This window comes from Naumovozyma castellii, chromosome 2, assembly GCF_000237345.1.
Source record: "Naumovozyma castellii chromosome 2, complete genome".
NCBI lineage: Eukaryota > Fungi > Ascomycota > Saccharomycetes > Saccharomycetales > Saccharomycetaceae > Naumovozyma > Naumovozyma castellii.
The window spans coordinates 949,792-965,203 of NC_016492.1; the positions used below are offsets into that span (position 1 = coordinate 949,792).

The window sequence follows — 15,412 nt, forward strand, 5'->3', positions numbered from 1 at the left end:
TTTAATGTTATATTCTATACAATTTTTTTTGACTATCTGTAATAATTAAAATAAATAATACCCACAATAAAATTTCTTCAAGAGAGTAGTCAATAACTCGTTCGAAATACTGATAGTTTCAGCTTCTAGTTAAACAAATAGTTTTCTGCGGCACTCCCCATCAGATATTGTTCTTGAAGAGATTTCTTCGAGATCGCAATGTATTTTGATACCAATACGAGTACAGGCTTGAATCATCCATAATGCATCAAAGTCTCTTACCATTCCTGGCTTCGTTCCATGATCTTACTCCAATTAGTACTTCTAAATATATGATTTCACTCGAGAAAAAAAGAAAGGTTTCTCATTTCTCAAAGAGCATTCTGATACAGATCCATCTTCAGCAATAGCGCTTGAACGGAGCCACTTTAATCTATGATGCACTTTCCGACCTTGATTTCTAATCTGTAGTTCTTCGATAAAGTCATACTTGTCAGTATTTCTAGTGACAATTAGTTGACCAAAATTATAATCAAATTCTAGCTTCCAAAAGCAAATAGCACTTCCACGAGGTTTCGTTTCTATCGAAAAATGACTAACGACTTTAGAAGGTTCATCAGTAGTTAACAATCTTAGGCATCTTCCGTCTTCATAAAATCTGAAATATCTATAATACGTGATCATCTGGACAGGGCTTAGCAATGAAGACGACCCCTCTGCATTTGCACCATATCGCATGTAGTTTACGACACTGATGTAAATCCCTTGGAACTTCACAAACGGTCTATTCTTTATCATTTCTCTATCATCACCTCCCCAAAGATCTCTTTCAATTAATTTAAGATCATCTTTAGTTTTGAATTCTACCGTTTGCTTATCGTACACTTGCTTCGAATAAATGAAATCGGAAAACGTTTGGAAGGGGGTGGTGCTGTGAAAACATAATTTATTAAAGGTAGAGCAAGTTAATGATAAGTTAACCCAAGATTCACCAGAGGATAAAACAACGTATTTTATTATCCTCAATAATATATCATTGGGCAGCATTTCCAATATCCAACAAGGTAAGAGCTCTTCTTTTGGTCTTTCCACATCGGTAGTCGAAGTTGGTATTGTTTCGTGAGGTCCGGTCTTTATCTCTAAAGCTTGTAACTTCTTATGCAATTCCCATTCCTCATGTAACTTCTTTCTATAAATCTTTTCCACGTTGTCATGTATTCGTAATGCATTTCTATAAAAATTGATGGCATCTGACATGGATCCATCCTTTTCTTTCAAAACACCCTTTTGCCAGATATCAAGAGCTCTTTCAATAGCCGAATCCTTCTCATGGGATACTAATTGTTCAGACATTTTTTGGTATTTTTGAAACGGCTACCACATTCAAGACATGTGTTGTTAGCTTCTTTTTAAGTATTTGATAAAGTTTCTAGATTAATCTTTAATTAAGTATAGTTTTTTTTTCTGTTAAGATAGGTGAGAATTCACCGACGACAAAGAAAGTCTCGGGTTTTGATATAACTTCAAATGACAGAAAGTGGAAGTAATAAGCATAGAGAGTCGCAAACTAGGATGGACAAAGCTTGGTGGCTTTAATAACTATTGCAAAACAGGGCACTGAAGGACAATTTTTTTATATTACATATATTTGTTGCACATATTCTGAACAAGTTTTCCTTATACATATCATTATGTATATCTTACATAGAAAAGAACAAACTCTAAAACCAAAAAAAATATTGTCGATAAGTGGCAGTGCACCTCAAATTACATGAAGATACTGTGGTTTTTAGATAGAAGATGCTTATTGTTGTCCATACGTTCCAGATATTTAGATACATATATGTTTATATATAATAGCACGATAGATTTATCATGGAACAATCGTTTTCGAAACAAAGGGTATAAAAATTTCTACTCTATCCCCTGCTGGTTTCCTACTCCATGTGTGGTTCCACCAATTAACATATCGATTTCATTTAACAACGTGAAATCGAAATTATACTCTAATGCAAAATCAGTACCATAGGAAAGTGAACCTAGTAAATCAATAGTATCTGTATTGACATCGTTATTATTTGTATTATTTGAATTTTCAATAAATTTCTTAGCCAATTCATAATTCAATGTTGGATTATTTAAGAAATCAATGAATTCTGTATAATGATCCTTCTTAATTAAATCTGTATTCATACATTGGATTGCCAGGATAATTAAGTAGACCAAATACAGATTACACTTTTCAAATGTTTTAAATTTATTCTTCCAAACAATCAACAAATAATGCAACTCTTCAATGTATTCTTCTATTAGATCCCTACTTGGATCTAATTCTGCAATGAATGGTTTATTATAAGATATCAGAACCATATAATAATGGAACCAAATATACGTAGTGGACGGATTAAAATCTTCCATCACTTTTAAAGATTTCTTCGACCAACGTAAATCTTTAGGTAAATCTCTTCGCCAGTGATACATTTCGAGATTAAATTTGGTTAAATATTCACTACGACGTCGTAGTGATTCACTTTGAATGAAAATCTTTCCCGCAAACACTTCAGTAATTCTGGATAAGACTATTAATTTCTTCAATGGGTTGGACATGGTCGATACTGCGTTCTTGTCATAAATATAATCTTCCAACCCATTTTCAATATTGGGCAGCTCATCTGTTTCCGGGACCGTTGAATTCGATAATCTTAAAGTAGTTGATCTACCGAATAATATGGCAATTAAATGATCCGCAATGTAAGATCCCCAATAAATTCTACTTCTCACTTTGGTATCGATGACGGAAAGCTCATCCTCATAAACGTGACTCCATGCTTCTGGATTCAAATGGAGACCAATTTCATGAGCAATTCTAAAGGCTAGCCCAGAGAGGTACCAAGCCATTGGATTTTCACCTATACCGATATCATAAAATGCAAGACATAGTAAAGTTTGAATAATGGCTAATTTGGATGAAGATGTGGATTCCTCCAAAGTCTTGTCATCCAATTGGAAGATTTTTTTCAGGACAATTAATTTTGCTCTTTGATAATAAGCGTCCATGTTGGCGTATAACTTTTCTGATTTCTTCGATATCTGACCACCCAACGCAGCTATTGCGTACACCAACTCTTCTGAACAATAATAACTCTTGGTATCTTCCATGTTAAAGAATGCACTTAAAAAGGTTTCTCTGTGAATGAACATGAAATGACCTGGGTATAACCATTTGAAAAATAAAGAGAATGCCTCCAGTATCAGTGGGTCCTTTGATAAATTTTCCAAAGTGGATTTTGTTTGTAATTGTTGGTCTGTGGGTGTCTTTTTCTTGGTAATAGATAATGAATTTGATGGATATATACTGTTTGTACCAACTGAGGGAAGAGTTACTGCGGATGGGATTCTGGAATTATTGAATAAAGGAATTTGTAACGTGGATGAAGGTGAAGGTGAAGGTTGAAGATCATTCGGCATAATATTATCCAAGGGTAGAGAGTTCAAGATTTTATTCTTCTCGTCATCGTCTGTGGTTTCTTTTAAATCTTTGAATGATTTCTCCAAAAGTGCGATATGTTCTTCTAGTGCCTTTACGTAAGAGTTGGAATACCTTGCCTTTCTTAAATCATGGCCTGTGTATACACATTCCGTTTCAAACTTCATGCAGTTAGCACATGGTGAACCTGTGTCACATTTTCTTCGTATCTTTCTGCAATGTTGGCAGCTGGATTGGAGATGAGATGATGTTAGTAAAAAAAAATCGTTATGGTTTTGTTGCGGGAAAGCTTTCTAGACATACGCCAATTTCTTCAATATTTTCCTTAGTCTCTTTTGGTTCTGCCATCGTTGAGTTGCGATAATTCTGGGATAGATGTTGTCCATTGATGATTTTACCTCATTGCTTTGGCAAAATTGTCATTAAAATATGACGATCAATCGGACATTGCGCTATGAAAAAAAAAGTTAAAATGAAAAGAATAGAAAATTATCACTATAAATGACACATAATTCAATTATTTATTTATTCATTTATTTATCATGACAAGAATTTAATCAAATTGTTGCTGAAATCCTCCGGGTTATCCAAGAATAAATTATGTCCAGCATCCGGGATTTCCACATATGTGGCCTTCCTATCGAAATTATTCTTTATTTTATTTATGTTCTGTACCAAAGTGTATCCTGAGAATTTATCCATCCAATCGTTGTCCCCATACATCATCATAAACCTCGTAGATTTCAAACGGTTCATGTTATCCATGATGGGGTCTCTTGCCATCAAGTTCCTTGAGAACAATTTGGTAAAGATATCGACGTTGACCTGAGGTACCCCCATTTGGAAATATTCATAAAGATAATCCTTATAATCCATAGTGGGCACTTTCACATATGCACTATTGATATATTTCCTTGTCAATTTAGACCCCACGGGACCCATCCATTTCAACACGTTCAGTTGATTATTAAACAAGAAATTTGGGATCATTCTCTGTCTATTATAAAGCATGGATCCCGGGTTCTGTAAATCCATGACGTATTCTTTCTTGGTATCAAACACATTATTGACAGACCGTATATTGCTAGCGACCCCCAGGGGCGACACCAAACACAATTTATCGACGACTTCAGGGTACTTGATAGCGTATTTGAAGGACAAATACCCTCCAAAGGAATGACCCACGAGGTTGAACTTGTCTAGTCCATAGTTTGCGCGTCTCCATTTTTCAATAACGTCCAAGTAGTAGTTCTCCAATTTGTCAATTACTTGTTTTTCCCTCTGTGCGTCGTACGCATGCGGTGGAGCCACTTTGAACACGTATTTCTCATTCTCTTTGTCCTTGCTCACTTGAACGACTTTGATCTTGTTTATCTTCAAATGGCTAATGTCAGAATGTGGGGGTACAGATGATAGGGAATTAGCGGGCAAGTCAATGACGTAAACGTCCTTGACATTCTTACTTAGAGTAGCTAGTGTCCTATAATAAGCCATGGAGGAGGCAGCATACCCGTGTATGAGCACTGTGGGGACGTCGACCTTTGCAGCGGCAGGGTTGTGGAGGTGCCATTGGTTGATCTCCCCGTTGATGAGGGAGTTGGTTACTGTGGTTGTGGCGGGGAGCTTCACGAGACTCATGATGCGTTCCTGGTGGGTCTTGAGATCCTTTGTATGGGAGCACTTCTTAGTGGTGTGTTCACCTGAGTTCAGTATAGGTATCGAGTCGAGCATGTCTTGTGTTTGTGTATGTGTGTGTTGGGCAAGAGTAAACAAGATAAGACAAGAGACCCTGAGATGAATGTGTCAGGGAGAGCAGACCAGCATTTATATACCACTGGATCCTTTTGTCAGCTGTATATGATGTCTCGAGACTGAAACTTTTTATCCAGCTAAGCCAAGATTTCTGGTTTTTTGGTTTTTTCTTCCGTGGAAAAAAAGACAATACGTTATATGCGCTCGGCCGAGATCTGAGTTTTCTTCGGACTATTATTTTCTTTGTTTGGTTTTCTCGGCCGAAAAACTAGTTTTGCTTACGTAACAAAACGGACTTAGCTCATTGAACGCCATTGTATCCCTCTATTTAGAGACATCATCCATATGGACAGTTATCTTCTCATCTCATCTCAGGATGACAAGAACAATCAATGTCTTTGGAAACAGACCTCTTCGCATTTTACATCTTTTCACAGATTGGTTCTGAGAAAACCGTGTCTCAATTCCAATCTGAGGAACAGTTTCTCATCGAGTACACAGTGAAATCAAGCATTGAGGACGACACACAGTTTCATATATACTATTGTCTAGAGCCACCAGTGCACTTTGAAGGTGAATTGCAATTGGAAAACAAAACATATCGTATGGTTACGCAACCAGCCGAACAAGATCCTAAACCAGAGGATATTACCATTGTTCAAGCTGAGTGTCGCAGGTGGCCGCACCACGTCATGGTCCTTAGTGATCAGATGCTTCCTCTTTTAAGAAAATTACAATCGGAAACAGTAATGGTTGCTGATTTTAGTGAATTTGAAAAAGTCGTTAGGGAGGTGCAACAAACTGAACTCATTAAGGCATACGAATTTTACTTGAAACAAAATAATCAAATTAAACTGGCACTGAAGGATAATTCCATCTTTGATTATGAATATATATTCCAGAAACATCATAATTTAGAAAGTTGCTATTCCCTTCTTGACAAACATTATGCTAATGATTTGAACATGAGAGACCTCTTTCTGCAAATAAATTCACCGCTACCTTCAGAACAACGCCGAAAATTGTCAAGATTGGTTACCATGGCTATGTTTGCAAAAGGATCACTTCTAATTGATGTCATTGCAAAAAGGGGGGAGGCATTAAATGAATTTTCGGATCTCTTTACGAAGTTCGGAAAATGTTGCACCATTTTCTCTACCATTTTTGGGTTGACAAGAAAGACATCTATACCTCGCTGGGCACAGGCTACAAAAATTGAATTAACTGTCATGTTCCTTACAACTGCCACCTTCCTTTTGGAGGCTCCCCCCGCATTTAGAAAATGTTTTGAACTAGAGGATGATGACTTGTCGGAGGATGATGAACTTAATCTACCCCCATATGCTTTCTATTAATTTACATATTGCAAAAAAGAAAATAATTTCGTCTAGATTTAATATTATTAGATTATTTTATTCAAATGGGTATTTATTTTAAATATTTCTTTATTTAAGCAATAACACAGGCTGGATCCCAAAATAGACCCTTAACAATATAATTGTCCTTGTTTTCAGCAGTGTTGTCTTTTTGAGAAGCTTGAGCGGATGGTTGCATTGTTGTAATTATTGTTTGTGTTTGTGTTTGTGTTTGTGTTTGTTATTGATGGTTCTTCTCTATTGAAAAGAATTAACTAATACATATTAGATAACTTCAATAAGAATACAACAAAACCTTCTCCTTTTATACCATTTTCTAGTGACATCTTCTTTTACAACTTAACAATTAAACTTTGAGAACAACTTTACATGAAACAGCTTGCTTGTATCGTATTAAAACAAACACTTTCCTGTACGTACGGGAACTTATCCTCTGGTGTATTCAAATTGTGGAAGTGAAAGTTTTTCGTATTATGCCGCTTATCGTGTAAATTTCCTCATTGGGTAATTACATGGATATGCCGAGACAAAAAAAAATACTTGCTTCTGTCAGTTAAAATATGCATGCAGCATCCGATTTAAACTCTCTGTTTCCGCTTGAAACATAGCCCCACCGCATTATTACCATTGTAGGTATATGGCAATATATATCGAAACACTGGCCCAGTCATATGCATACTTCACTGCTTCTTTAACCCGTAGGAATCAGCACTGCTATTGCCTGTCTTAGAATCCTCAGTGGTGGCACGGGTAAATTCAACGGGTCCTCTCCTAACACTAGCCTCAACAGTAGCCTCAACTGCATTATCGTCAGGCCTTGCAGCTTTGGCCCTATAGATATTGTCAGTATCTTGCTGCACAAACAATGGATTATCATAAACTTGGCTTTCACTCTTCTTGGAACGACCACCTTTGGTAAACAGACGTGAATCATAATCTAAATCAGGTTGTTTGGAGGAATTCACCGCAGCAAGAGCCACTTTATCAGAAATATCCTCTCCTCTTGAATAAGCCAATTTCTTCAGACGATCAACTGTACTTTTCTTACTTACTTTATTCCCAGTACCACGAATCTTATCTTTCAAAGCTTCCAATTTTACTTGTCTATTATTCGCCTCTTGCTCAGCAGCATGTCTCCTTTGTAAAGCTCTTTGCGCTAATTCCCTTCTGGCCTCCTTGTCCACCTTTTCCAAGGCATCAGATAGTTCCATATGCTTATCATTGATATTTGTAACTTGACCTGATGAAGACCCACTAAATCTCCCATCCATTTGTAATCTTTTCTCCAACGACACAGTGTACCCATTAGGATTCTTCCAATTGGACACAGCAGAGGGAATATTCCATTTGGCCCTTTCCTCCTTTGTCAATTTCTTCTCCTCCACTTGATGGAAAATGGGTACTTCCACGTCCTCTGTCGCGACGGGTGCCACTGTCTTCTTAAATTTATTCCTCGTCGGTTGCAAGGGATCTTGTTTCCTTTCAACAATCTCCAACCTTCTATTATCATCCCTGGTGATAACACTAGAAGAAGGTTTGTTATGAACTGCTGTTGAGGAATGAGAAGATATTTGCTTCTGAAGCAACTTATCGAATACTTCCTTAGTGCGATTACGTGTCTCATTAATCTCCTCCTGTGATGGCATCGGGATTTCTAACTTGAAGTTCCTTTGACGAAGTGGTATAAAGTCCTGGAATGAGATCTTGGAGGCAGGCATGGCATCCAGCATGGTCGCGATGGGGTCATCGTCTCGCTGTTGCAAGCCTGATAGAAGCGGTTTAATGAGGGATCTGGCGGCTGAAATGGCTTCTAAATCTTTGTCCTCTGGATCCTTGTCCTTGGAATGCTGTGGTGGCGGTAGTAACGATGAGAATGACATGGTTTCCTGGGGAGTGTCTTTGTATTCTCTTTGTAGTGATCGTTTAATGCATTGAAAAGTTCATCTTGAAAGTTTCTTGCGCGAATCAATATTTGAAGAGGACAACAAATACATGCAAACAACTGCTTCTAGTGATCATCAGTGAAGAAAGAAACCTCCTAGGAACCCTGATTGAAAAAATACTGTTGCATTGCATAACTAAGATGAACGGTGGTGAGGCTTTTGAACTAGATGCGGACACACTTTTGAGCCGTCAACAAGATGTCATCAGGGAAATGTGGAATGCAGAAAACGATATAGTGAATGATATAAGCAACATAACTGAGATGAACTTCTTTGGAAATGAGGAAGATGAGCATAACGAGCAAGAAGAAGAGGAAGAGGAAGAATTTGAAGACTTTGAAGAGTACGAGGATGATCTTGACTACAATTCCGCACTGATAGAAGCCCAGCAACAATGGGACGAATCACTAGAGCAACTAAATAAGGTACTCAACTGGATTCTACTACCCATGATTGGCAAGATTGCTGGAAGAAGAGTTGCTGGTGTCATATGGAGACGGGTAATGAATTACATCTGGAAGAGCTAAATTCAAGCCAGCTAAACCACAACTATTAATGTAACACAGACAATCCAAACTCATCACATACAACCTATCCATGAGACCATAAATCCTCTTTCAAGTGAGATATGGTATATTTGTTCATTCATCCAAGTTTCCACGTGACCGATTTTCCATTTTGCTAGAAATTTCACTTTGACTCATATATTTCGCAATGGTGATATATCTTCTATACAACTTCTACATACATTTACGTACGTACACATCAGATACTATTCTTAATACTCCAATTAACAGTGTCCCCGTACTCTAAACATGGTTGATCTTGTTAAAGTCCCTATTCTGGGGAAAGACATCATCCACGTCGGATACAACATCCATACTCACATCGTGGAAAGCATACTAGCTAGCTGCAAATCTTCCACTTATGTGATTATAAATGACACCAATTTAAGCAAGATTCCATATTATAAGGCTCTTCTTGTTGAATTCCAGTCAAACCTGCCCAAGGAATCTCGTCTTTTAAAGTACCAAGTGAAACCAGGAGAAGCCAATAAAAACAGAGAAACAAAGGCTGCAATTGAAGATTATTTATTAAAGCAAGGCTGTACTCGTGATACAGTCATAATTGCCATTGGAGGTGGTATCATTGGTGATATGATTGGGTTTGTCGCGGCTACTTTTATGAGAGGTGTTCGTGTCGTTCAGGTCCCAACTTCCTTACTGGCTATGGTGGATTCCTCCATAGGTGGGAAGACTGCAGTGGATACTCCATTGGGAAAGAATTTTATTGGTGCCTTCTGGCAACCAGAATTTGTAATGGTCGATATCATGTGGTTGAAAACTTTACCAAAGAGAGAATTTATTAACGGGATGGCTGAAGTTATTAAGACAGCTTGTATATGGAATAGTGATGAATTTTCCAGATTAGAATCTAATGCCCTACAATTTCTAAGTGTGGTCAATGCAGCTCTGTTAACAGAAGAAGGAATCTATGACACTGACATCGAATCTATCTTGGATCACATTTATAAGTTAGTATTAGAAAGTATTAAAGTGAAAGCTGAAGTGGTTTCATCTGATGAAAGGGAATCCAGTTTGAGAAACTTATTAAATTTTGGTCATACCATTGGACATGCTTACGAAGCCATCTTGACTCCACAGGCATTACATGGTGAATGTGTATCAATTGGTATGGTTAAGGAAGCCGAACTATCCCGTTATATGGGTATATTGTCTGCAACACAAGTAGCTCGTTTATCAAAGATTTTAGTAGCTTACGGATTACCAGTCGACCCAGAAGAAAGATGGTTCATGGATTTGACATTACACAAGAAGACACCACTGACTACTTTACTAGATAAAATGAGTATCGATAAGAAAAACGATGGCTCTAAGAAGAAAGTAGTACTTTTGGAAAGTATTGGAAAATGTTATGGAACATCTGCTCATTTTGTTACTGATGAGGATCTACGATTTGTTCTCACAGATGAAACTTTGGTATCGCCTTTCCAAACAAAGGTTACTGAAAGCCCAATTATTGTTACACCACCAGGCTCAAAATCTATTTCTAATCGTGCGTTAATCTTGGCTGCATTAGGTGAAGGTAAATGTAAGATTAAAAACTTATTACACTCTGATGATACTAAACATATGTTAAGTGCTGTTCAAGATCTCCAAGGAGCTACAATTACATGGGAAGACAATGGTGAAACAGTCGTGGTAGAAGGCCATGGTGGTAAAACCTTATCTGCATGTAGTAATGAGTTATATTTGGGTAATGCCGGTACAGCTTCACGATTTTTAACTTCTCTTGCTGCTTTGGTGAAATCATCAAACAATCAAGATTATGTCATATTGACCGGTAATGCAAGAATGCAACAACGACCAATCGGCCCATTGGTAGACTCCTTACGTGCTAATGGTACTAAGATAGATTATGTGAAGTCAGAAGGTTGTCTCCCATTAAAGGTGTACACTGACTCTGTCTTCAAGGGTGGAAGAATTGAATTAGCTGCAACAGTCTCTTCTCAATATGTTTCGTCTATACTAATGTGTGCACCTTATGCACAAGAACCTGTCACTCTGGCTTTGGTCGGAGGGAAGCCTATTTCTATACTATACGTTGACATGACCATTAAGATGATGGAAAAATTTGGTATCAAGGTTGAAAAATCTACAACGGAACAATACACCTACCATATTGCAAAGGGCCACTACATTAACCCACAAGAATACGTTATTGAAAGTGACGCATCAAGTGCTACTTATCCCTTGGCCTTTGCTGCAATGACAGGTACTACTGTCACCGTTCCAAATATTGGTTCGACTTCCCTTCAAGGTGATGCAAGATTTGCACCAGATGTCTTAAAACCAATGGGTTGTAAAGTTGAACAGTCTGCAACCTCTACAACCGTGACAGGTCCACCAATTGGTTCCTTAAAACCCTTACCTCATGTAGACATGGAACCAATGACAGATGCTTTTTTAACTGCATGTGTCGTTGCTTCTATTGCACATGACGATGATCCAAACTCCAATAATATAACCACAATTGAAGGTATTGCAAATCAACGTGTTAAGGAATGTAACAGAATTGAAGCCATGGCTACACAATTGGCTAAATTTGGAGTATCTACAAAAGAGCTACCAGACGGGATCCAAGTTTATGGACTAAATTCCTTAAATGAACTGAAAACACCAATAGATGGCATTTACACATATGATGATCATCGTGTGGCGATGAGCTTTTCTCTTTTGGCTGGAATGGTGAACAATTCAACTAAGAAACCAGTCAGAATATTGGAAAGACACTGCACTGGAAAAACATGGCCAGGATGGTGGGATATATTACACACCAAATTGGGGGCCGAATTAGATGGTGCCGAACCTTCAAAGAGTAATTCCTATGAAATTGTGAAAAAAAGTGTAGTTTTGATTGGTATGAGGGCAGCCGGTAAGACAACAATTAGTAAATGGTGTGCAGCAGCATTAGGTTACAAATGGGTTGATCTTGATGATCTCTTTGAAGAACAATACAAAAAGGGTACCATCAAAGATTTTGTTGCCGAACATGGATGGGATAAATTCCGCCAAGAAGAAACCAGGATTTTTAAGGAGGTAATTGATCATTACGGAGATGATGGCTATGTTTTCTCGACAGGAGGAGGATTGGTTGAAACACCAGAAGCTCGTGTATACCTGAAAAAATTTGCATCTACAGGAGGTATTGTCTTGCATCTTCATAGAGACATCGAAGAGACTATTGTGTTTTTGCAAAGTGATCCTACCAGACCAGCATTTGTAGAAGAAATCAGACAAGTTTGGAATAGAAGAGAGGCATGGTACAAAGATTGTTCAAATTACACATTTTTTGCACCTCATTGTTCTAACGAAGTCTCTTTCCAGAATTTAAGAAGATCCTTCGGTAAATTCATTGCATTTATTGCTGGGAAGAGAACAGTCGATATTCCAACAAAGAGATCATCTTTTGTCTGCTTAACATTTGACGATCTTTCTGATCATGAGGACAATCTAACACCAATAACATATGGTTGTGATGCGGTCGAAGTTAGAATTGATCATCTCGCTCACTATGATTCAGATTTTATTAACACACAGTTGGCCATATTACGTACCGCTACTAACAGCTTACCTATCATCTTTACCATAAGAACAAAGAAGCAAGGTGGCAACTTCCCTGATAATGATTACGATGCCATGGATGAGTTATATTCCACAGCTTTGAAATCTGGTGTTGAATACATTGACTTGGAATTGACCTTACCAACAAGTATACAATATAAGGTGTTGAATAATAAGGGTTACACAAAGATTATCGGTTCACATCATGATTTCGCAGCTAGTTATTCTTGGGATGACCCTGAATGGGAAAATAGATATAACCAGGCACTATCTTTAGATGTTGATGTTGTGAAGTTCGTTGGTACTGCTACTGAATTCAAAGATAACTTAATGTTGGAAAACTTTAGGAATTGCCATCAAGCCAAACCATTAATTGCTATAAACATGACTGAACTGGGTAAGGTATCTCGTGTTTTAAACACAATATTAACACCAATTACTTCTGAATTACTTCCAAATGCTTCTGCTCCAGGTCAGTTATCCTTGAGACAAATAAACGAGATTTATACTTCCATGGGTGGTTTCATTTCAAAGGATTTTTACGTTGTTGGCAGTCCAATTGGTCACTCTAGATCCCCTGTTTTACACAATACAGGTTACAAATTGTTGGGCTTACCTAACAATTTCGATAAGTTTGAAACTGATTCTGCTGAAGAAGTAAACAAAAAACTATTACTTGGAAAATCAAATTTGGGTGGTTTAGCAGTTACTATTCCATTAAAATTAGACATAATGAGATATATGACTGAATTGACTGAAGCTGCTGAACATATTGGTGCTGTTAATACTGTTATTCCATTAGGTCACGGCAAGTTCAAGGGTGATAACACAGATTGGTTAGGTATTAGAAATTCTCTAATCGCTAATGGGGTCCCTGAGTCAGTCAGAGGCTCAGCCGGTTTAATTATTGGTGCTGGTGGTACTTCAAGAGCGGCTATTTTTGCCTTACACAAGATGGGATGCTCCAAGATATTTATGATTAACAGAACTACTTCAAAGCTGGAAGAACTTAAAAAGGATTTCCCAGAAAAGTACAATATTGTGGCCGTCAATTCGATTGAACAAGCTGAACAAGATAAGGAACCTATTGGTGTTGCAGTAAGTTGCGTACCGGCAGATAAACCATTGGACGAAGTTTTGCTAAGTAAACTAGAAAGATTCTTAAGTAAGGGTTTGAAATCTGGTTTCCGCCCAACCTTATTGGAGGCAGCCTACAAACCAGCAGTTACCCCAATCATGAGACTTGCCAAGGATAAATATGAATGGCAAGTTGTTCCAGGTGCCCAAATGTTAGTTAACCAAGGTGTTGCTCAATTCGAGATTTGGACAGGATTTAAGGCACCATACAGGGCTATCTTTAATGCAGTTACTCAAGATTAATGATATCCATATGTAGCACTAGAAGAAAATAATTATGTAAAATAAATACAACACCTGAATTTAACGAATATCTTTATAAAGATGGTCTTCTTAAATCCGCTGAGCGGCAATGAAATTTACTTATACGACACCTCGAGGATTTCTCCGAATACGAGACTTTCTCAGATACATAAACATAATGCTCGTCCCTTCATCTTCACCTTTACCTGAAAAATTCTAGGAACTGAGGTTCCAATAAGTCAATTGGAAGTATTAATTGAAAAGAACAATAATGTCAATTAGTAAGGTTATTGTAATTACTGGGACAAATAGTAATTTAGGGTTAAACATCGCATATCGTTTTATTGATAATACACCAAAGGATGCTCGACTCACCTTCATTGTAACATCTAGAACCTTACTTCGTGTGAAAGAGGTTGTGGAACTAATCAAGAGACATGTAGTAGAGGTTGGTCACATTGGTGTAGTGGATTACGATTATATTTTAGTTGATTTCACAAATATGGTAAGCGTACTGAATGCATACTATGAATTAAACAAAACATATAAAGAAATCCATTATTTTTTTGTTAACGCTGCACAAGGGGTCTATGATGGTATTGATTGGATTGGTGCCGTGAAAGAAGTCATCTCAAATCCATTAGAAGCGGTTACTAACCCAACATACAAAATACAAAGAATTGGTGTCAAATCAAAAGATGGCATGGGATTAGTTTTCCAGGCGAATGTATTTGGTCCATATTATCTAATTCAAAAACTTTTGCCCTTATTGAAAGCAGGTAATGGAACTATAGTCTGGATTTCTAGTGTAATGTCCGCGCCCAAATATTTGTCATTGCAAGATATTGAATTATTGAAGACTGATGCATCCTATGAAGGTTCGAAGAGATTAGTGGACCTATTGCATTTAGCAACATATGAGGAAAGGAAAAAGCTGGGAATTCACCAATATGTTGTACAACCTGGTATCTTTACTAGTCATTCCTTCTTCAAATATCTGAATTTCGTAACTTTTTATGGGATGCTACTTTTATTTTACATTGCAAGATTACTAGGGTCAAATTGGCACAATATTGATGGATACAAGGCGGCAAATGCTCCTGTTTATGCTGCTCTAATGACTAATCCCGAATTTAAAGATGAAAATTTGAAATTTGGGTCTGCTACCACTAGGGGAGGTTCGGAATATATTAAAACTCAGGATATTATTCCAGATAATGCCAATGAAGTGTACCGTTATATAAAAGCTAAAGAACAGGAGTGGAACGTTAAATTAAAGGATCAGATTGTAAATACTAGAATTCCTATGTAAAGTTTGATTGATAATAAGTTCACTACAAAAAGGAATAA

The 15,412-nt window shown here is 37.4% G+C and overlaps 9 protein-coding genes across 9 annotated transcripts; 4 read left to right on the forward strand and 5 right to left on the reverse strand.

Annotated features, from left to right (window-relative positions):
• Positions 1-303: 303 nt before the first annotated feature.
• On the reverse strand, positions 304-1,332 carry HRT3 (SCF ubiquitin ligase complex subunit HRT3; the record flags this gene model as incomplete). The annotated part of the gene is made up of 1 exon (XM_003674918.1): positions 304-1,332. The coding sequence occupies one exon, from the start codon at positions 1,330-1,332 to the stop codon at positions 304-306; it is 1,029 nt and encodes a 342-aa protein (XP_003674966.1).
• Positions 1,333-1,893: 561 nt separating this feature from the next.
• CHA4 (Cha4p) lies at positions 1,894-3,852 on the reverse strand (the record flags this gene model as incomplete). The annotated part of the gene is made up of 2 exons (XM_003674919.1): positions 1,894-3,694; positions 3,770-3,852. 2 exons carry the CDS (start codon positions 3,850-3,852, stop codon positions 1,894-1,896), a joined length of 1,884 nt encoding a protein of 627 aa, XP_003674967.1.
• Positions 3,853-4,006: 154 nt separating this feature from the next.
• Positions 4,007-5,197, reverse strand: ICT1 (lysophosphatidic acid acyltransferase ICT1; the record flags this gene model as incomplete). The annotated part of the gene is made up of 1 exon (XM_003674920.1): positions 4,007-5,197. One exon carries the CDS (start codon positions 5,195-5,197, stop codon positions 4,007-4,009), a length of 1,191 nt encoding a protein of 396 aa, XP_003674968.1.
• A 413-nt stretch (positions 5,198-5,610) lies between these two features.
• Positions 5,611-6,573, forward strand: NCAS0B05130 (uncharacterized protein; the record flags this gene model as incomplete). Its single annotated transcript, XM_003674921.1, has 1 exon — positions 5,611-6,573. The coding sequence occupies one exon, from the start codon at positions 5,611-5,613 to the stop codon at positions 6,571-6,573; it is 963 nt and encodes a 320-aa protein (XP_003674969.1).
• A 94-nt stretch (positions 6,574-6,667) lies between these two features.
• Positions 6,668-6,772, reverse strand: NCAS0B05140 (uncharacterized protein; the record flags this gene model as incomplete). Its single annotated transcript, XM_003674922.1, has 1 exon — positions 6,668-6,772. One exon carries the CDS (start codon positions 6,770-6,772, stop codon positions 6,668-6,670), a length of 105 nt encoding a protein of 34 aa, XP_003674970.1.
• A 502-nt stretch (positions 6,773-7,274) lies between these two features.
• Positions 7,275-8,474, reverse strand: PRP45 (mRNA splicing protein PRP45; the record flags this gene model as incomplete). Its single annotated transcript, XM_003674923.1, has 1 exon — positions 7,275-8,474. The coding sequence occupies one exon, from the start codon at positions 8,472-8,474 to the stop codon at positions 7,275-7,277; it is 1,200 nt and encodes a 399-aa protein (XP_003674971.1).
• Positions 8,475-8,677: 203 nt separating this feature from the next.
• On the forward strand, positions 8,678-9,064 carry MIM2 (Mim2p; the record flags this gene model as incomplete). Its single annotated transcript, XM_003674924.1, has 1 exon — positions 8,678-9,064. The coding sequence occupies one exon, from the start codon at positions 8,678-8,680 to the stop codon at positions 9,062-9,064; it is 387 nt and encodes a 128-aa protein (XP_003674972.1).
• A 288-nt stretch (positions 9,065-9,352) lies between these two features.
• Positions 9,353-14,062, forward strand: NCAS0B05170 (uncharacterized protein; the record flags this gene model as incomplete). The annotated part of the gene is made up of 1 exon (XM_003674925.1): positions 9,353-14,062. The coding sequence occupies one exon, from the start codon at positions 9,353-9,355 to the stop codon at positions 14,060-14,062; it is 4,710 nt and encodes a 1,569-aa protein (XP_003674973.1).
• Positions 14,063-14,333: 271 nt separating this feature from the next.
• Positions 14,334-15,374, forward strand: ERG27 (3-keto-steroid reductase; the record flags this gene model as incomplete). Its single annotated transcript, XM_003674926.1, has 1 exon — positions 14,334-15,374. The coding sequence occupies one exon, from the start codon at positions 14,334-14,336 to the stop codon at positions 15,372-15,374; it is 1,041 nt and encodes a 346-aa protein (XP_003674974.1).
• Between the last annotated feature and the right edge of the window lie 38 nt (positions 15,375-15,412).